This window comes from Trichechus manatus, unplaced genomic scaffold (assembly GCF_000243295.1).
Source record: "Trichechus manatus latirostris isolate Lorelei unplaced genomic scaffold, TriManLat1.0 scaffold00139, whole genome shotgun sequence".
Lineage (NCBI taxonomy): Eukaryota > Metazoa > Chordata > Mammalia > Sirenia > Trichechidae > Trichechus > Trichechus manatus.
Genome location: NW_004444075.1, coordinates 5,574,489 through 5,597,718, shown reverse-complemented (window position 1 = coordinate 5,597,718; position 23,230 = coordinate 5,574,489). Strand labels below are relative to the sequence as shown.

Genomic DNA, 23,230 nt, shown 5'->3' with positions numbered 1-23,230 from the left:
CAATGGCATTTGAAATTTAAAAAAAAACAAAAATCATTTTTGAGAATGGTAGAAAGAATAATATGTAGTCTAGTTAACATGCAGAGTGATAGATTCAAAGAGATTAAAAAAACAAAAAAACATTGCTGTCAAGTCGATTCCAATTCATAGCGACCCTATAGGACAGAGTAGAACTGCCCCATAGGGTTTCCAAGGCTGTAATCTTTATGGAAGCAGACTGCCACATCTTTCTCCCATGGAGCGGCTGGTGGATGCAAACCAATGACCTTTCGGTTACCAGTAAATTTCTTAACCAGTGCATCACCAGGGCTCCTTCAAGTGATATTCGAAACCAAAAATTAAAAAAATAAATAAATAAATTCTTAATAAATAGATTCTTTCAAAAATCCTCATTTTCAAATGGACCAAAATTAAAGGATGAAACAGGCTCTGGCCATAACTAGACATTTAATCTGACATGTATATAAATAATAGTTAACAAACTTCATCATTCTATTACTTTCATTTGAAAATTTCAGAATATTTTTCTCACCCTCATGTAAAAACACCTGTCTGAAGACACATACTTATGCATTGTTTCTTCTTCTTCCAATGAATTGTTACCAGTTATCTCTTTTGCAAGTTGAATGATAATGAAGGTATGGAAATTACTGACAAAGCCTAGATACGGAAGTGGAAAGTTTTTAGAAACCTCAGTTGTAAATCTTATTTAGCTGTGACATTTTTTCTCAATTCTTACCTAAATATATGCATTTTCCTAATTGATATGGACAGTTGTTTTCTGACAGGATGTTTTAACAGAATATAAAATGTATAAAGGAAATATATAAACTGTCAAAATTCATCTCTCTGTAAAAAGTTATGAAATTTAAAAAATGTACATCAGAATTACGAACAGTGAACATAGATGATTACCATGATGGACATAATATTTTGGGCATGTCCTTTCTTGGTGATTTTTCTCACGCTGACATTGAAATTTAAAGATTAAAAAATGTACATATTTAGATATATTTATCAAGTGATAAATTATTAGTGAAACAGGCAGTTTTTCTGAAGAGGATTTAATACCAAACTGACTATTGCTCTAGGAAAAGGCATAGTGTTATATCCTTTCCTAATCAAATTTACTGACATGGAAACAAAATGGCACCTAACCATGGACTTCCTGATAATTAATGAAAACATGTAATATACTTATTAGATTATAATAAATTCCAAGGATTTTTATTTAAGCACATTTCCTGGATTTCTCTCATAAACAAGAGCCCCTGGAGGCACTTCTTTAATGTGTTCAAGAGAACCAGGAATTTTTCCCTCTCTCCTTTGTTCAAAATGCTCAGAGTATAACCCGTTAAAAAGATAAGCGATATCTAAACAGGAGTGTTTATATAGCAGAAATACTGTAACGCTAATGAAAAGTAAATTTCTTTCTTCCTTGCCATAATGATGACTTATGCTTTTTCCTCCCAGAAGAACAGAAAACACTTTTCACAGTATAGCTATCTACAGTATGTAAAATCATGTTTACAGTACCCATATATATAAAACATAACTCAGTCTTCAATTTGAAGGTTCTCAGCCATGATAAGATGATCATTAAAGTGGTCGTCCATTCCCTTAGTCATCTTCCCTAACCCCAACAAGTTGGCATCAGAGACTCTCAAGAATTATATGAACTTGTGGTACAATTGCATGTCAGCTTTCTATAACTACACATTGCTATACCTAAATTTCTTAGAAACCAGTTTGAATACTCTATAAGATACAGATAGGAAGAACTGACTCCTTTTGTCCATCACCAAAGTTTGAAATTCTCTGGATTTCCAGAAAATGATGTAAAGATCCAAGTTGTATTTCAGCCCTTGGACAGAAATAAGGCCATGTTGCCCAGGATTGGAATGCATTAGTTCACAGTTTATCACAATCTTCTTCTGGTACAACCTCCAGTATGATTTGTAATGTTCTGGTTATTCTGTCTACAAAAAAAATAAATAAAGAAAGAAGAGAAGTTAAAATGCACAGAAATGAGAAATGCAGAAAAACAGCAAAATATGGATTATTTTGGGTCAAATATCGAAACTCCACGACCGCATATTTCATTGAACACGTTCAAGAATTATTTACTTTATCAGAATCCTATCATGCTCAATTAACTTATTTATCAGTCCTGTAACATCTCATGATGGCTTCTCAGCAAGAATATATTAATATTTTGTATACAAATAAGGGCTATTATTCATGACCCAATAGGCTAAACATATTTTGAGGCAATAGGGCCAAGATGTAAATAAATTTTCAAAAACAAACTTTATATTCAATTTAAAGTTGGTTTATTGTTTTTGCACCTAAGAGCTCACAATGAATTCCTCAGCAGAATCAAGAGCAGAATTGGAATACTATTTCCAGTCTCTAATGTGTGGTGTATTATTGAGCAAATCCTCTTATCTCCCAAGGCCTCATTTGCTTCGTCTGTAAAATGAGGGGCTAGGACTAGATCAGTGGTTCTCAAAGTGGTTCTCAAAGGGTCTCACCAGAACCACGATACTGGCATTACCTGAGATATTAGAAATGCAACTTCCCAGGTTTATCTTAGACATACTGAATCAGAACCTGAACGTGGGGTCCAGGAATCCGTGATTCTGATACACACTAAAGTGTAGGAACCACTGGACCAGATTACTCTTATGTCATTTTATCTCATCAATCCTAGAATTTCTGTGATCCTGGTTTCCAGGTATGGTAGTTCTTGTTTAACTCTTACCTTTATGGTCAATCCCTACAGAACTTCTTCACACTTCCACTGGTCCTGGAGCACCCTAGAGCTTGTCGTCATGATGGTTTTAAACTCAGGGTGTATCTCACCCAGACAAAAAATCTTTCTCCTCATTTATGACTTGTCATCTGTAACAGCCCATCCCAAGAAATATTCAATGCCCCTAAAATTTTGTATTTTTCATCCTTTAAAGCAAGGTTCCCCAAGGTTGCTTTCCTCGGCACACTAGTTTTTATAGCATACATTAATTATAAAGGGCTCAGAACAATGCTGGCAAATGGTAAGCGCTATGTAAATAAATGTTCCTTAAAGAATTATATTTTGTCACAGCCCACTCTTTATATTGAGATGGAAGTGGAACACAAGGGAGCACTCAAGAGCAATTGAAGCCCATGTTTAGAGAAAAGGGAATTGCTAAGGTCATCCCATAAAAATAAACTTTGGAGGTAAAACTAAATACCAATCAATAGTAAGGGAGAAAGGGAGATGTGGCTTTGCAGGCAAAGAAGCTAGAGCTACCTGATAACCCACTACCACAGAGTCAATTCCGACTCATAGTGAGCCTATAGGACAGAGTAGAACTACCTCATACAGTTTCCAAGAAGAACCTGGTGGATTCCAACTGCCACCCTTCTGATTAGCAGCCGTAGCTCTTAACCACTACGCCACCAGGGTTTCCTAGCTACCTGATAGTAAACTGAAAAAACAGGTGGCCTTAAATATTTTCCATGATTGAATGCAAAGCAATGGGGTTAAAGAGATGTCCTCTCCAATACTTCCTTCCTGGAGAGGTCCTGCCTCAGCTTCCTGAACTAATCTCCACAACGACTGCTTTCCTTAGGCAACGTCTGCAACTTCACACCTAACACTAATGTCATTTCCAAAAGTGCTTTTCTCTATTCTGGGACTCCCAGATCTTTGCTTACTAGACATCTTGTTCTCCATTTCACCCCACTGCCGGGGTTCCAGACAAATGGAGAGCAACTTAGGTCTCCTTGCTTTCCTAGAGTGTCATTTTCCTCCCTAAAAGCTCAATCTGGACCCTCTATTTGGCAGCATAATATGGTCAAGGAACCTCTCTTCTGGTTCTGCACACCCAGCCCTTCCTTTTTCTCCATGTTTCATCCCCCGTAGACCGTCTCTCCTGTGGCTTTCTCATGTTCTCTCTTGAGAACTCCAGATTTGAATAATTCTCATCACGATGGAGGTTTCTGCTGGATGACTGATTTTGGCACTAAGTAATTATTGGAGCCACATCAACTTTTTATTCTAGGATATCTAGAGCAGTGGAGTCAGACAAAGGTACTCAACAGAGCCAAATAAGCTTCCTGCTTGCCTGCGAAAACTGCAGAGTATGCATGCCATGTCTACACGCGTGCTCACATAAGGCTTCTGACTTTGGGGACAATCAACTCCATGATACTATTTCTTTAGATAGATTAATTTGAGCTGATGAGTCTTGTAGCTTACATTTGGTGTAAGCTACAAGACAAACAGCAATATTGGTATTTTTTAGCTTTACCTTCAGTGCTGTTCGGAAACCTTAGTGACGTAGTGGTTAAGAGTTATGGCGGCTAATCAAAAGGTTGGCAGTTCAAATCCACCAGGCACTCCTTGGAAACCCTATGGGGAAGTTCTACTCTGTCCTGTAGGGTCGCTATGAGTTGGAATCGACTCAACAGCAATAGGTTTGGTTTGTTTTTTTCTCAGTACTGTTCAGTAGTTGTTCTTGAAATAAATTGAAACAACAACTGACCTTGCAAAGTCGGGCTTACCCAACCACACTTGATAACAAGGGTAGGAACTGTAGCTGAAACTGAAGAAGTTTATGAAGTATTAGCACAAAGCCAGGCCACCCAGGAAGACATAATAAGAATCGTATTTTTTCAAAGAATTGAAAACCTTTTTACTTGCATAATCTCGTGCTGTCCTTACAATGAAGATAGTTTGGGTACCAAAAAAAATGTAGGCACACTTAATTAATTAAAAATGTAGGCTTTGTGAAAAGTCTATCACATGCATTAGCCAGTTGTCAGCGACATATCATAAATGAAGGCAGCAAAATCACTGTCCACAAAAATGGATTACAGTCATTCTGCTGGTGTTGTCCAGTATTGTTTTTTATAAACAAAGATTTTGTTTCAATAAGACTCGCCTCCCTATTTCTCCCTGAGCAAGACGGACCAACCTCCAGCCAACCCTTCCACTCTCAGCTGTGACCGTGTTCAGCCAGTAAACAGAGACAGCCAAGTAGAATGCGAGCCCAGGCTGGAGTTTGCTGGGTTTTGCTACCTCTGTGTATTTAAATCTATCACTGGGGCAGCTTCCCCTTTTTCCTTATGAGAGAAGCTCGTGTTTCTAAAAATAAATAAATAACCAGGAGAATTAACCACTCTGTCACAGATGGCAGAAAAAAAAATTTTTTTTCTATGTGTCTAAGTATTCCCTTAAGGGACCACATTTTCTTTTCAACCAAGCAATGCTATCACACAAAACGTGGTTCAATACTGGCATCCTGTGGCCACAGAAATTCATCAAATCTCTGAAAATCTCAGACTCCCGGTTCAGAAAATTCCTGGGTATTGGTACTAAGCAGCCTTACACCATCTCTTGTCTGGGAAAGTCTCCTTCTTCATGAAAGCACTTTAGGTAAGATATATTTTGATAGATTATCATTTTTAAAGGGCTAATCTGCTCATATATCTTAAGGTAAAAATAAATGATAATATAAAGTATAAAGAATTTTACCAAACAAAACAATATGGTGTGAAATCATTGAGCAAACTCCTCCAAGCAAAGGCTCTCTTGGCCTCCAAGTTCACACTGAGTTTCTTTCTAACAACAAAGAGGTAGTCGAGGGTGGGGGCAGAGGGTAGTTCAGGACTCCATGGGGGTCACTGTTGTTTGTGTGTCTGTGTGTGAGCGTTTTGTTTTGGCCAAAGGCGAGGAAAGTACTTGCTATTGCAGAAATAAATATTATGAATTTTCTTTATTTTACTACAAGAATGCTGCCTAAGAGGAAAATCAAACAAAATTATGGAGGACTGTTGCTTTTTGCTACTCACTTGCAAGGCAGCTATAAAGATAAACAGTTACAATGATTGCAGTTTAAAGGCACAATTGCCATGCTCCCTGGTAAGCCTTAATGGCGTTTCTGAGAACCAAATAACCATTATGGGACTACTACATCGCTGCTAGTTTCACAAATGGCTAAGGCAAAACTTGGAGGACTTGTAGATGTTCAGAACCCATCAGAGATAGAAAAATAGCGAAAAAAAAAAAACCTTTAAAATCACATGAGCATGAAAAGACACCAAAATAAGATCAAGCATAAACACTGCTAGTTGGTATACACTGACGAAACGGTACAAAACACGTACATGTGAGCGAAAGGAGAGAACTTTCAGCTTTGGCTGACCACAAACAGGAGGAACAAAATACCTACTAAATGTGGTAGAACAATGAATTCGCTCTCTCATCATGCCCCTTCCCATTCTAGTCCAACTCTAGGGCTAACCACTCTTTCTTCCTAAAGACTCTTGGTTTCCCATAGTGCTCAGGGGCTTTAACTGCCTCTAGCTAGGATCAGAGATGGACACAGACCCCACAATCATGAGCACTAACCTGTCCTAAACCTTGGTAATAAGAAAAGCCATCCTGATGGTAAACATTGTTTAAAAAGACTTTTATCCCCCCACCAAAGGCTTTATTTGTAGTGCCTATAATGGAAAAAAAAAAAAAAAACTAAAAATATCCTATAGAAAATCAGTGTGATCTAATAAGAAACAGAGATTAAATAATCTGTTCAGCAATCAGTATGTCAGCATTGGCCGTAAAGAACCTAGTCTGTATGCTAACTCTTCTTTGAGGAATAATATTGCTGGCTTGAAAATAAAATCCAGGTATAAATAGTAGTATAAGTTCTAAAGAAAACAAATACCAATCAAAAGCTAATAAAGAGTAGTAGCAAAACTCTAAATGATTGGCTCTTAAATGAGTTTTTGTAACCCACTGGAGATTGAATATGCAAACCAAGTATTTTCTTTCTTCATCTTTTTTTTTTTTTTTTTTTTTAGTAATACTAAGTTATTTATTAACTAATTTACCAGAAATCTCCCGGAACTTTTTACTTGGCTAGGCTATTTAAAATTAATTATGATAAATTAAAACAAAGGAGAAGAACAAAGTTTATATTGTAAACTAACAGCAAGAATATTTCTGCTCTTCTGGATATACTTTTTACCTTTCTCTTCTACCAGGTACCCAATCTAAAAAGGGCATGGATCTTGATGTCCAGCAGACATGGGTTCAAATTATAGCTCTATGGTTTACAACCTGTATGCTAAAAAATAAATCTTCCATCTTCTTGAGCCCTGGTTTCGTTACTCATTATCTGTGTGTGGGAATCATACCACCTCACACACAGATCTTGATGAGGATTGAATGCAATGGGTAAAGGACTCAGCACAGCACCTGATAAAGGGTAGGACTTTTAACAGAGGTTGTTCATAAACATCCCTTCCTACCCACCTACCTACCTATTTGTTTCCCTCCCTCAGTTTAACTGATCACCAAGTCCTGTTGATTTTAACTCTTCAATATCTTTCACTTTCTCTAGGACCCTGCTAATACTGCCTGCGTTCAGACCCTCCTCAATTCTCCTCAGGATTACTGTAGTAACCACCAACCTACATTCATTGTCTTCAACCTCCGTCTTCTTTCTAATCCATCCTCACTGCCTCCGGGGTGGTTTTTCAAGAATACAAAACTGCCTGTCTTTGAATTCTAGCTCTTTCACTTATTATCTGTGTGACTTGGAGCAAGTTAAATGAATTCTCCTACGCTACAACTCAAAATCTATGAAATAGGGATTTTTTTTTTTTCCTATCTCAGAAGGATTAAATAAAGGCATACATTTGCTAAACATAGAAATCTCACAATAAAGGTGAGCTGTTATTCTTCTCTTCATTATTCTTGCTATTATGACTCTCCTGTCACTCACCTTCCCCATTAACCAAAAAACCAAACCCATTGCCATCAAGTTGATTCCTACTCACAGCGACCCTATAGGACAGAGTAGAACTGCCTCTTAGAGTTTCCAAGGGGCACCTGGTGGTTTCAAACTGCCAACTTTTCAGTTAGCAGCCATAGCACTTAACCACTATGCCACCAGGGTTTCCATCCCCATTAGGGGAATGTTATTATTATGGTATTTAGACCTTTACAGGCATCTGCCCAACTCCTCACCAAATCTCATGTCACTCTTAAAGTTATATCCTATGATATTCAATCCCTAAATGTCATTCAACCTAAAATAAGAAATAATTAGGTTAGTAAGAGATTCAAAAGCACAATTAGGTCATTTACATACCTGCTGATAAAATTATATCTAAAAAAGCTGGTCTCCCAAGAAATTACTTGAGCAGCACAAACTAAATATTCTGAAAGGGATTCAGTGGTTGGTTGTACACTAAACATCCTTCCCTCTGTTCCTTCTCTGAGTTCCAATGAAAATGCAATAATGCATTCAAACTAGCAATTGTTCCAATTGTATTGTTTTTGAATTTTAACATATGCATGTTATGTATGTACTTATGTATGGGTTTTCTGAACACAGTCTCTCAAAAAGTTCTAAAACTGCTTAAAGATTCTTACCTGACATTCTTCTAAACCACTTGGGTTTCTTGTCCCAGATAATAAAGAGATAGTATGCAGGGACCCCAGTCAGAGTGATGATGAAGCCGATCCCTGTACTAAAAGGATCTGAATAAAGGGAAAGGGCCACCATGAAGAGACATGTGAAGGAAAACAACGCTGGGATGAACAGTGGCACCTGGAAAACAGCAAAGAAAGAATCATTTCAAACGTGTGATCAAGTGATACACTTCAGTCATGCGACCAGATCACGGGCACCCTCCCACCTTACCTTGATAGCAAATTCTCTTTAACGGAACACAGAGAATGCATTAAAAATACTCCTTCAGGTTGTTTCTAAGAAACGGTGCTTCCTTAGAAGTTTCGTTTGAATTCTTTTACTAGTTAAGTACCATTATGATTTATGTTTTTGACTTTAAGAGATTGGCTCCTTGGTTATTATGATTAGAATCCACTTTAATGTGGAGTCAAGAGCACTGGCTGCTTGTTACACGTTAAAGCCTTTTAGTGCCTATTGATTTTCTGTAGGAGATTTACTACAAGAACTGACAGAAATAAAATAGGCCAACTCTCATTCAACCGCTAACAAAGATGCTGGCAGCATTAGGCAATGAATGTAATTAGAAACAAATTCTGACAACATTATCTGTGTTATTTCTTAAAAGTGAATAAATGGTGAGGTCAAACCAATCCCATAAACATTCAAGGGTGAAAGAGATGAGAAGCATATTCTTGAGTCCTCCTAAAAGGAAATTCTTAGATACGGTAAATGGACATCCTACTGAACTGTAAACTTACAGATCTTCCCTTTCTCTGTATATTTTACATTTGTATTCCTTTCAGAGTGTCTAATTAGAAAAGGAGAACTTAAGCAATGTAATAAGTCATAACATTTAAGAATACGTAAGTGCAGCATCGTTTTTAGAGTTCTAATTAGTGGTAATTCCATATCTGCCTCTTGCTTTTTTGAGCACGGCTGTACACAACTATTCAGTATAAAGATAGATAGAAGGGTCTCATTCTCTGAACATATCAATCCATTGGACACATGCATGAAAAATCAACATAACAAACATCCTTTAATACCATCTGTTTTCAAAAATGTCACATACAAAGTTTAGCACATTACATAAAAAAAGAGATAAACTATTTTTTCCAAGCTAAAATAAATCCCATGTGAAGGTACCACCTGTAAGAGTTAAACGTTTTATTCCAGAGGATGCTACCCCCTGCCCAACCTTCACATCATCAGGTAATGACAAAGGGAGGCATAGGGACTAAGAGAAAGATTTATGTAAACCCATCAAGATTACTGAGGTTACCTTGAAAGGACGGTGCATATCTGGGCGTTTGTATCGCAGATAAATCAGCCCAGCAACTGCCAGCCCAATAAAAAGCCACCTGGCAAAACTGAGGAAATTCAAAAGACTGTACAGGTCCCCCGAGAAGAGCATTACCATCGTCAAAGGGTGCTGCAGGAAGGGGAAAAAAAATCCAAGTTCAGTGAACTAAGAGAACACGAGAACATAGGTGATAATAAACACCAGCAACACTGCATGTACTATTATCTTTTTTCAAATGATAATTTATACCAAAGAACTAAAACCCTAGATTCGACTAACCTCCTTTCTACTTTCTGCTCTTATGATCCTTTTACAAAGCAGTAACAGTATGAACGTACCATCACCATTACCTCAAATCCAAATGGAATTTTTATGGGTGTTTTGGTTTTAGATTCCTTCGTATTTAAGAGAAGAGGTGTTTTCAAAGAGAGAAAGACACAAGACTCAATGACCGAAAATTTAAAGACCCAGAAACTGAGATGATTAGTCGATCACTAATAATAAAGATTAAAAGTGCACCCGACTGGAAGGGTCTCAGAAAGCTCTGCAAATGTTCTTGGTTACACACAGACGAGAAACACAGGCCCTTCTAGGTGACTCTGTTTGCCCCCGGATGCAAAATGTTGACCTTTGCTCCCTCCACACTTATACTCCCCACACGCGTGTCGTGTGTGACCCTCAAGAGTGCCGAAGCGAACAATGCACAGAGAGAGCGCAGCACGGCAAGTCTCTGCAGGTGCACATGCCAAGGACGGCGTGACTGATAGCAGAGGCTGAAAATGAAAACCCTCTTCACCGAATAATACATTCTGTTCCCACAAGTGACGTTAACTTCCAGATTCCGCACAGAGAGTACACGTACTTTGAAAAAGAAATCTCAAGAAAACATTTTGCAGCAAATTACATGCATAAAAAAAAAAAAATGTTCAAGGCATTCTATGGTGTTCCTGACAGCAGATTCCAGTTGAGAAAAAATGTTACAAAATTGTGCTTAGAAATGAATATAACTTTGCCAATGGGTATTTGAGGGCTTTTACGCCTTATACTGTCTTTTGAATGCCACATTTCACAAATAGTTCTCCCTGCATAAAGAATTCTACAACTCAAATTTAAGTTTTGTGCTGTTATTTCTTCCTTTTAGGGATGCTCTCAAATGTCTCACTTTTAATCACGGAATCACTGCACTGTCTCGGATTTCATTGATTCTTTGTGTAATTTTTTTTGTGCATTTCATCATAAGGAACCTATGATGAGGCATTTGGGTGTTTTTGGACTGAAGCTTTTAGCTCTACTTTCAATAAGTAAAATTGGGACTTATTATTGTACATCCTTTTCTCTGTGGGTCTATGTCAATGACAGGAGCCAAGCTAATCATGTTCCTCAGACTATACAAATCCCTACAAAAGTGTAAGAGAAGTAATGCAGTTATTGCCCAAAGCATCAAATATGCATCAGAAACACTGAGTAAAGGGGAAGGAAGGGATGGAAAATATCCTGCCTCCACCATCTTCACTGCGCTATGCATAAAGCCTGTTTGGCAATAAATGAGAAAGTACAGCTCTGTTTAAAGTCTGATTTAAATTCCCCATTGCTAACCTACTGTTAGAGCTTATATCTAGATATACTTGTTAATATGTATTACCAAAACAATAACAGCTGGCAGAGGAGTGTGCTTGCGGACGTGAATCATGGAGAGGAGTTCTGGAAGGTGACCCTCTCGAGATGCAACAAAGAATAACCTGGTGGAAGAAAAATATGGGTGGAGTTGACCGTACAATTGATCTTTTCAAAGGGAAAATCCAGACATCAAGAGAAAACTCACATCATATTCATACCACGTAGTTTGATATTTCTTAGACGATTACTTATGTTGAACTTTTCAGATAAGGTAGAGAACACCATGAGAAATCTGACTTAGAATTTTACAAAATCTGCCAAAACATTATGTTATCTTTTGAGGAAAAACAATAGCAATGTCTCAGTACAGCACTCCCTACATACAAATAGTTGATGGTGAATTAATTTCTAGATTCCTAGTATTGTATCTATGTGAGTATCTATCAAATATATATGCATACACACACATACGTACCTATGCACATATGTACACATGCATGCATGCGCACAAGAATATATAACATTCATGTTTATCGATTAGGTTTTAATCATGGCATATTAAGACAAAAGGGACTCTTGCATCAATCAAGACAGAGAATACAGATGATGTAGTGGTGATTTCTGGCGTATCTTACCTTATTTATTTATTTTTTTGGTCACTTTTAGAGAAACAAAAGATTTTATGACCAGAAATAAAATGCTGTTGTTAGACTCTGTAGACATACTATAAAAAAATGCCACATGCCCGGCTTCAGGATGGGCTATGAGTAGACAAGCAGTGCCCTCTAATGGGCAGAATAAGACATGTTCTTGATATTCAGAGGAAGATTTCAATTTTGCACGCCCCTTTAAAAACAAGAGCTTTGGAAGCACTGGCTCTTTTCTTTTTAAAGTTATCCTTATCACATCTAATCTCCAAAACAGAAATATTTTTCTAGGAATACTTGAACTCACTCACCTGGAGACAGCAAACACACCGCCATTCATGGAGCCAAAGCAGGAGAGGGCAACAAAGATCGGAACTGCTAATGAGAAATTTCCCAGTAGCCGCTCAGAAAAGGTCTAGTGAAAGACAGAACGAAGCAAATTAATGTTTTGCCAGAAAGTGAAATAAAATGAAACAATTTAGGCCAAACTTACTCTATAGTTTCCTATGAGCCTGGCGATACGTGTGTGTTTTATAATCCCTCTTTGGTTAGGGTCAGACCAACTCTGCAGACAATCGTAAAAAGCAGGACCATGACCTTGCTTGCTGCAAAACTGCGGACAAAGGTCTAAACAAGCACCTTCTCCCTACTTCCCAAAAGCAACGATCCAATAACCGAATCTTTATCAACTATCACATGTATCTTCTCTGCCTCTGGTTGGTAGAAATAGCTCTATTCAGAAATTATACTTTTGGAGACAGAAATCCTTTGTAAAATACCTTCTCTTTAGCCTAGAAGGCAGCATTTTTATAGTGAAGTACAAGTGTACATTGAGAAGTATTACATATACTTGTTTCATACACCAAACCCACTGTTAAGATATGAAAGGTAGGGGAAAATAATTGGTAAGTTAATCACTTCTATCATATATATGGAAACCCTGGTGGTGCAGTGGTTAAGTTCTACAGCTGCTAACCAAAAGGTCAGCAGTTCAAATCCACCAGACGCTCCTTGGAAACTCTATGGGGCAGTTCTACTCTGTCGGTCGCCATGAGTCAGAGTCAACTCAACAGCAACGGGTTTGGCTTTTTTGGTCTAACATATATACGAGCAGCTCTGAAAACTTTCCCCCAGAAAAATCATACTAGCTAAATCTCTGTTTATTGAGTCCCTCCCTCTCTGTCCACTATCTGCCTATATATTCTGTGGTTTCCTATAAAAAGGCATGAACACTAATACCAGTCCAAGAAAATTGGACCACAGAAAATAAAAAAGAGAAATAAAATTTCCCACTATGTCATAGTATGTGCAACATTGCAAATTTCCATGGCAGATGTATTTTTCTAAAATGTATGTAGGATTCCATAGCTGTCCTTGACACATTTGCTACTATGCAATTAATGGACTGCATTATGCACAAAAGAAGCGCTGCCCTTTGTCCACTAAGATGAGATGACTGACCTGACATCAGTAAGGTTTGGATGATTGATTGTCTGGTAAGACTCCCAGCAGTGAGCAAACTCTCTTCTAATACAGTGAACTCCCACGTAGGTTCACACAAAATGGGATCATGTGCTCCCTGTAGATGTTGCTGATATGAGGTAATACTGCCTATTTTTAAAGGAACTGACATCCGGGTTGGGAAATGAACTTTTTACCCTTCATTGTTATGAGGTCACAACGAACGTTCTCTTACTAGGTAAGTTTTCATACAAAATAAAAGTATATCTCACAGAATAATGTTCCCATAACATAATCTTTGGGGAAAGAGGTTTTCTCCCCTTTAGGAGGAAAAGAGTCTCCTGAAGTCAAATAAATACTGAAAATTCTACAAAATTCTGCAAATCCATCTCTTAGGGAGTTAAAATGCACGTTAGCACCTTTAGAATTCTGAGAAGTGCTGCAACAGTGACACCTTTTTGACTTTGAATAACCCGGTATTTTTCAAATTTATAAATATCCCAAGAGTAGCATTCAGAGGAGCCTTAGTGGCGTAGTGGTTAAGAGCTATGGTTACTACCCAAAAGGCTGGCAGTTCAAGTCACCAGTCTATGGGGCAGTTCTACTCTGTCCTATAGGGTCACTATGAGTCAGAATCGACTCCATGGCAACGAGTTTGGTTTTTTGGTTTTTAGTATTCAAAAGGGTATATTAGGAAAGACAAATATATATGGTCAACTTAGAAATTCCCAAATGTTACTTTGGAAAAAGGATTTTAAGTTAAGATTTGAAAAGGTTGCTAACAGAAAGGGTACAGAATAAACTGCAGTTTGTACACACATACGCACACACAAGCATATATTCATTTAGGTCTTGTAATTGCCCATTTTTCCTTTGAGACATGTTGGAAGATTAATAATGCCTACTACTCAACAGGCCTCGATAGATTTCCAAGCATGTATATGTGGAATGCTGTAAATGGAATTAACCATACAGGGAAATCATATAGGATTTTAGCTGTTATCAGTTAAATGGATATGCCCAGATGTGTTCTAATTTTTTAAATATTCATTATCATTCAAGTCAAGAAAAAATTACTGAATTTCAAAACACTTTCTGCTGGAGGGACTACAATACAATTGCATCTACTCATTAACCTAAATACAAATTGGCATTTTCCCAACTTGGACTTACCACTGCCACCGCATTTGAAAGCAGCAGCTCTTCGGCGCTAACGGTGGTAAAGTAGGCCACGTTCGTTAGCACATAGCCAGTGGTGACGATGGCCATAGATATACATATTGCAAGGGGGATGGTTCTGAAACGTACAAAGGAATCACTTGTTAGTCATCTTTCATTAGTCATTCTGCAAAACCAAGGAAGACGACAGGCTAATGCAAATGAACCTAATGCGATTTATGATAATTATAGGCTGTGTTGTATATGTATAAACATTTCATCAGAGCTAAGTACCACATATGCCTTTGTAATTTAATAAGATCCATGGGAGCAGATACCTCTTCCATCCTGTCCATGGCTGTATTCCAAAAACATGGATCTATCCCATCTTTGATCTCAATAATTTTATAGCAGTGTTTCTCATACTTTAGTTTTAATCCGAATCACCTGGAAGGCTCGTTAAAACACAGATTGCTGAGCCCCATCTCAGGGGTTCTGATTCAGCAGGATTTGCGTTTCTGACAAGTTTGCTGAGATTCTAATGCTGTTGGCCAGGGGACAACACTTTGAGAACCACTGTCCTATGTAATACCTCCACGCCTTGACTCCTTCTAACAAGTCCTCAAAACGTCTTTCACATCCAGTGTTTTCCCCTTCAGTGACTCCTCTTACCAGCAAATGAGTGCAGATCTTTAGAAACATGAGACTAGAATATATCTACCTTTCTAAATGACGGTCATAATAATTTTGTATATAACACAAAAAGCACAGAAGGGCTCACAATAATGAGTTTGCACTGCCTTGCTGCAAGTTCAAAAGAGGCTCAAGATCATGAGTCCATAATAAAGCAACAGTGCAGATAATCTCATGAAATTAGAGGTGACAGGCTGTGAAGTACAGACGACCGGACAGTGCTGACACTACATGGCATCAAGAAGTACCCAGCACAAATGCAATGTTATGTCTTCATTTAATGCACTGGGAAAGCCAGGAAGTTATTGACCCTAATAATTTGATTCCATGTTACTGATACACATTACTTGTTTCACATAATCACCTCTTCAGACTCTTTCCAGTTCAGGCAACTTAAACCTTCAGCTCCCTGCACAAAGGCTGAAGGTTTTTTTTAGCCATAGTGCTTATCAGCCCTCATGGAGCCTTAACCCTGCTGGGTACCACTAATGAAGACCTCAGTATAATTTCTTCCAAGACAAAAATGCAGTTCAGATCCAGGGGAAAAAAAAAAGGCACAGCCTGCCTCACTACCCAAGCTGGGTGTGTTTAGCACACCAAGTCCCAGCTCATTATACAGAAAGAAATATCCCCTGTTGAGAACAGGCAAACCAAGCTAGTCAGCAATGTGATTCTTTATGCTGCTTGGAGCCTGACACTCTCCTGATCCCCAAAGCCTTAAGTCTTGATAGGGAAACACAATGACCTCTAAATCCTGGCATCATAATATGAAAGTAGCAGATGTTTCCCTTCCCCTGTGTGAGGAGGGTCCCATGGAATTTTCTGTTAATACTACAACATGCATTGCTAGTTGCGAGATTGATAAATGCTAAATTTAAGTAAAGGAAACCACTGGACCAATTAAATACAAAGGAGTGAACGGCATTAAGCAAATGAAAGATGAATTCTGTTTCTTTGAAAGGCTATATGTAAATGCAATGGGATAAGAAAGAGAGAGCAAGAAAGTGTATATACATGCAGCTTGTCAACCACTCACTGCATTATTTTAAACTCTAATCCTTTCAGCTTTTATAATATCCCCAAATGAGGTGCTAAATTCTTTTTATGGAAGAGAGAGAAAGAAAAAGAGAGGAAGAGGCGCAGGATGAGGATTAGGATATATAAAGGTTCCAAGTGTCCATTAATGAAAACTGAGGTGTTTTATTGTTAAGTTCAGTGAAGTAACCTGTCCAAGACAGGTAGTACTGTCACACTTTATGATTAGTGGCAAAATAGCAGAGGGAAAGAAGTCCGAAGTGGGGGACTGGGCTCCCAGCATAGAATTCAGTATCTTGGTCCCGTTCTTTTACATCAGTCCTCCCTGCCTGTTCCCTGCCTGGATATTATGGTCTTTCTGAGGGTGATTTTCCCTAACCTGATTTTAGCAGAAGGGATCCTGGAGAATCCAAACTTCCAGGTCAGTTTTCCTCCTTTCTCGGTTTATCAATAACAAGAACGACAGCAGCAGCTACTGCCATTGACTTGGTGACTGCAGTGTACCCAACATTTTATCAGGCACTTTACATATGTGCCTTATTTTACCCTTGGAAAAATCCTGTAAGCTAGGTATTATCATCGTCATTATAGATACGAGGAAACAGAGTCCAAGAGAGTTTAAATTACTGTTCAAGAATACAAAACTGGCAAATGGAAACCCCAGAATTCAACTCCAAATATGTTCTACGTTGAGGTCAGGGCATTGAACCATGAAACTGTAGTCTCCCCTTGATATAGCTTTCTAAACCTCAGCTATTAATTTTAGGGAAATCATATTGTTGAATATAATACATTTTGGAAAGTTCTTATCAACCCTACATTTTCCATTATTTACTGAGAATGCAGTTTCATCTACTATAAAGGAGAGAAAATTTATTACATGATCATTTATCTGTGTAACATGAACTATAATGTCAACTGAAAGTTTTCAAATAGTTTCATTGTTTAGAAAATAATTGATTTTTTTTTAATTTAAAAGAAAACGGGCTCATCTAAAAAATTTCTTTAGATAATTTATTTCAGAGAAGGAGGGAAGGTAAGCATGCTTGTCAGGTATGCAGAAATAGATTGTTAACAATTTTAACTTTAGGACAAATATCCAAACCATTGCTATCAAGTCAATTTTGACTCAAAGCAACCCTATTAGGACAGAGTAGAACTGCCCCATAGAGTTTCCAAGGCGGTACATCTTTACAGAAGCAGACTGCCACATCTTTCTCCTGGGGAGCAGCTGGTGGGTTCGAACCACTGAGTCACCAGGGCTCCTTTATACTACATAGATATTAGGGGGAAAAACACACAAAGGAGTTCAAAAAATAGTACAAAGGGGAGAGGGTCTAACTTTGTTGCAATTCACAACACACCAGTAATTTCTCTATATTAAGACAAAATTAGACATCGGGAATTGGACGGGGCATGGCAGAAGAGCCTTTAGCTTTAGTCCATAGGTTCCATTTCCTTGGCAAAGGGAGGGCCAGTGTCTTGTGGCTGTCTTGGCATAAATAGCCATCAGTTACAGAGAGCAGCTGACCTATTCAGATGGGCTTGGCACCACATGGTTAAGTCCCGAGTTTCAAGCATTAAAGTGTAAGAGCCACTGGGTGAGCTGATAAAAGCTATTAGGCCCTGCCAGAGCAACAGGTGTTAGATGCAGAGGCTAGATAAGCACAGTTAGTAACCCAAGAGCAAGGCATATGGCACAAGATTATAAAAGGAATTGGAGGAAAGAAGCGATGCGTGACTGTTATTTCAAAGCCTCTGTGTTACTATGAGGTGTCCACATACCGAAAGAGCAGGAAGTACTGTCTTCAAGCCAAATAAAAATGACTCGTACATATGAGCTCTACTGTTTCTGAAAACTTTGCACATTTGTTATGATTAACAAAACACAAATTTATTGAAAAAAATTACTTAATCCTTCAGAGCTTCTCATCATTATATATACTTTCTTTTCAATTAATGTCAAGGACTAGCATGTGAGAGTCTGATACTTGTATTAGTTAGCAAATGGTCTTCAATCTAAAAGGTCTTGAATAGTCTTTCTTTCTTGTAGTCTTATTTTAAATTGGCACCTATAGCCATTCTATGTCATACATGCATAAATATTTGTTATATCTGAAATTATTAAATGGAAGTCTCTGGGACATGTATTTAGAATCACTTTCCTTCGAATAGACAGCCCTCCCAAGGAATTCAAATTGGTCCCACAGTGGTGGCTAGTGGCTTATATTTGCATAATCTACAAAGCACTGGCAAGTATATTGCATTTTATCTTCAACAAATATGTATGTCATTTCAATCCTTTGTCGAATGAGGTAAAGTATGAATAAATAACGAACAAAATTCGCAACAAAACATTGAAATAAGACATAATATCTCCACTTGACAAACAAGGAAACCAAGGCTCAAAGAGGTTAAACTACATGCCCAAGGTCACAAAAGCAGTAAGTGGGAGGGCTGAAATTGGAACCCTGATCTTCCAGCTCTAAGTCTGACATTCATGATACAATCTTATCAGAAAATCACAGCTGCTGCATGCCTATCTCTATAACACTAGGTACAAGTCCCCTAGAATCTGTACATGCTTACAAACATGTATCATATTTTATGAAAATGATATTGTCTTAGTCATCTACTGCTGCTACTACAGAAATACCATAAGTGGACGGCTTTAACAAAGAGAAATTTGTTTCTTCACAGTAAAGTAGGCTGAAAGTCCAAATTCAGGGTGTCAGCTCCAGGGGAAGGCTTTCTCTCTCTGTTGGCCTTCTCATCAGTCTTCCCTGGGACTAGGAGCTTCTCCGCACAGGAACCGCAGTACCAAAGGGCACACTCTGCTCCCGGCACTGCTTTCTTGGTGGTATGAGGTCCCCCTGTCTCTCTGCTCACTTCTGTCTTTTCTATCTCAAGAGATTGCCTCAGGACACAATCCAATCTTGGAGACTGAGTTCTGCCTCACTAACACAACTGCCACCCATCCTCCCTCATTGACTTCATAGAGGCAGGATTTACAACATATAGGAAAATCATACAATACCAGGAATCATGGCCCAGCCAAGTTGATACACACATTTTTTGGGGGACATAATTCAATCCATGACAGATATAAATATCAGAAGGTTGATTATTAGAATGTGACACATTTTAAGCCAAGGATCTTTTTCTATGCACCTAACAGCCATCACAAATAAACTTGTAAATAATGTAGCATAAGGTGCAATTCCTGAATATGCTTTCTAACTGTATGATAGACATATATCCAATACATGTTTCCAATGCTTCGTTTTGGCAAGTGACCCTGGCTATGAAAAAAGAATGATTAAACCTAGCTTGATTCTCTAGAAAACCAAGGAAAACTGAAAGGTAGAGAGATTTCTGATATTCATACCACATGTGTAATTCTGTAATCCACTTGAATTCATGGTATTCCAAGATTATCTTATAACCTGAAAAAAATCTTCTGAGATGTATGTGAACCAAAATCGGGCTCCTATTACTGAGCTGGAATCACACATGGAGATCACAGAACTCGATGATCCTGAGGCACTTAAAATTGTCTTTGTCTCATGGAACTGGGCATGATGAGAGTCAGTTTTGTTAAAGCCTACCTTAGCATGTTCTGGAACCTTCTAAGGGAGACATCTGATGCTTCACATTTTCTATTTAAAAAATTTTTATTATTTTAACAAACTTATTTGTTTAAAAAACAAAGGTGTCACTTTGAAGGCTAAGGTGCGCCTGACTCAAACCATGGTATTTTCAATCTCCTCATAGGCATGCAAAAGCAGGAAAAGGAATAAGGAAGACTGAAGAAGAATTAATGCCCTTGAATTATGGTGTTGGTGAAGAATATTGAATATACCATGGACTTCCAAAAGAACGAACAAATCTGTCCTGGAAGAAGTACACCCAGACTACCACTTAGGAGGGAAGACAGACTTCATCTTACATACTTTGGACATGTTATCGGGAGGAACCAATCCCTTGAGAAGGACATCATGCTTGGTAAAGTAAAGGGTCAGTGAAAAAGAGGAAGACCCTCAATGAGACAGATTGACACCATGGCTGCAACAATGGCCTCAGGCATAGCAATGATTGTGATGATGCAGTACTGGGCAACGTTTTGTTCTATTATACACAGGGTCGCTGTGAGTCTGACCTGACTCAGTGGCACTTAACAATAACAAAAACATATACATTCAGAAAAAGAAAGGGAGGAAGAAAGAAGGAATTAAGAAGGGCAACAAAATGGCAAACTTCTAGATATATGAAATGTGAAAAGCAAAAAGAAAACCAGCCATATTCCAAGATATTTTTGTTGTTGTTTTGTTAGTTGGCAGGGGACTATTTATTCATGTATATTGAAACACTGTGGTGATTCACCTCGAAAAAAAGTATTTACTATTACATTCAGTACCTTTTGATTCCAAGTATTTATTTTGGAGTCATATTTGTTTCACTTTTCTGTATAGTGACCTTGTAGAAACCCTAAGAGATTTTTTGTAGATGTGACCAGAAATGACTTTTGCTTCTCTTTTTTGGATACATTTATTTATTTTAGAACTACCCTGTTTATTGTATTACTCTTACAGATAATTTTATTCCACCCCCTTACTTCAGTGATATATAGCAGACATACTGACATATACCAAAACCCACTGCCGTCGAGGTGATTCCGACTCATAGCCACCCTATGCGACCGAGTAGAACTGCCCCATAGGGTTTCCAAGGAGTGGCTGGTGGATTTGAACTGCAGACTCTTTGGTTAGCAGCCAAGCTCTTAACCACTGTGCAACCAGGGCTCCATATGTATATATGCATACATAAAATGTCTCTAAGAAAATTCATCTACATTTTTTCCTCATATGATTTTTCTTCTGTATAATGTTACATACTTTCTCTGACTCTTGCTCATATCAAACTCTCCAGAGACCGCTAGACGTGTAACTGTCCTATCTTTCCACATGACTTCTGAAATGTTTAGCAGGGACTGATTTACAAATAAGTCTTCTAGATAGTTTTCCAGACTTGAAACAATTAGAGTGCAGATGACTAGAATCATACAAATTTCTTTGTGTGTTTGTTTAAAGCAATTTTGCCTCATTGTCTTTCAGTGCTATCATTATATCCCTAGTTACCCGCTATGAATATCAGGCTATTAAAAACATTATAAAAGAAACATACTTGAGCAGGCACAGCAAGTAGTCGGATTGTCATTGAAGGAAAAAAATGTAGCAAGAGGAAAAGCACATTCAGTAAAAATATTTACGAACATCCTTAAAGGTCCATGGTTCATATTCTAACATAATGACATTTTCTGGGCCAACACTGAACACAGTGGCATGACAAGCATATTGTCACATAAATGTACACAGTGGTCCCGCTGAATTCAAGCATTGAACACCTGCCCTCTGTTTCTTACTGTACCATGGCAAGGCTATGGATGTTCTCACTGAGACATTTAAAATGTCTATACCACTGATGTCTAATCTAAATCTCACCATTCTCCATTGTCCACGATGAAGAACTCCATATACAAAAATAGGAGACAGACAGACCTGTAGGGAGATGTAAGAAATGAACAGACACAGATTAAAAGACTGCAAGGCTGAAGGAGACTCATGGAAAAATGGACATGGATGCATAAAAGAAGGAGGAGCGTACAGCAAAACCACATAGAAAAATGAACTAAAACGAAAACTTCCAACAGAGAAACATAGCGCAATAAGCAATCAGAAGCATAAGTATAAACATTTTTATCCCTTAAAGTACTTTATTTTTTATCCTATTGTTAGAATAGATTCATGGCCAAATAAAATTATTCAACACAATCTAACTTGGAAGTAAATTTTCATTTGCTTGCATTTCATATAAGCTCAAAAAATTTGCATTGTCTGCATATCATTTTTTTCTCATGTTCTAAAGATTTAGAGTGTGTCTTCCAGATATATTACAGCTATTCATATTTATCATGGATAAACACAAACATATGAGTAGGCAAGTTCTAGTACACAAAATTGGTTTAAAAACTGTTAGCAATTAAATAACTAAGATGACAAAATATTTTGAACAGCCGTTAATTAAATTTCACAGTAAAGCTCAATTCTTGTATTTTGTTTTATTGTTTATTCAGTGTGTTGTTGTTATGTGCCATCGAGTCGGTTCTGATTCATAGTGACCCTACAGGACAGAGTAGAACTGCCCCATAGGGCTTCCAAGGAGTGGCTACTCGATTTGAATTGCCGAACTTTTGGATAGCGGCCAAACTCGTAACCACCGTGTCACATACCTGTTATAGTTTTATTATTTTCCCCCAAGATTTGCTCTAAAATACACTAAGATAAAGCAACATCTCACAGAACCATTTTTATAACAGAGTTTTCTATATTCAGAATTATGGCTGAGACAACAAGCTACCCTTCAAAAATTTGTACTCCCCTTCCCAAAATACAAATTGTTTCTGAGAAGCAGTTATCCAGACAGAAGCCACATTTCTGAAACTCTTATGTAGCTAAGTGGGACCAAGTTCTTGCCTACAGAATATGAACAGATGTGTCAATTGAAGGGCAAGGTGGGTAAGAAGTGGGTTGCCTTCTCAACCCTTTTTCCCTGACTGACATCTAGCTGCAGAAGAGCTATACAGTGGCAAAGTCACACTATGGAAGGAGTCTGGGTCACCGACAATAGACTGTTGCATAATTTCAAAAGTAAACTTTTGATTGTTTAAAGTCATTGAAATGTTGTGGGTTTTTTCTTAAAGAACTTGGCTTTATGCTAACCAGTAGTAGAACGAAGGATTCTATTATTCCAAGGCTTTTTTTTTTTTTTTTTTTAAATAGATTACC

General features: G+C 37.9%; 1 protein-coding gene across 1 annotated transcript in view; it reads right to left on the bottom strand.

Moving 5' to 3' along the window:
* Nucleotides 1-301: 301 nt before the first annotated feature.
* SLC7A11 (solute carrier family 7 member 11) overlaps nt 302-23,230 on the bottom strand; it is a 90,652-nt gene continuing 67,723 nt past the window's right edge. Inside the window, exons 7-12 of the mRNA XM_004385491.2 lie at nt 14,673-14,796; nt 12,350-12,453; nt 11,417-11,513; nt 9,754-9,903; nt 8,432-8,609; nt 302-1,979 (exon numbers count right to left, since the gene is read on the bottom strand). Coding sequence (XP_004385548.1) covers nt 1,912-1,979; nt 8,432-8,609; nt 9,754-9,903; nt 11,417-11,513; nt 12,350-12,453; nt 14,673-14,796 — 721 coding nt within the window. The 3' untranslated portion in view covers nt 302-1,911. The remainder of the gene's footprint in view (nt 1,980-8,431; nt 8,610-9,753; nt 9,904-11,416; nt 11,514-12,349; nt 12,454-14,672; nt 14,797-23,230) is intronic.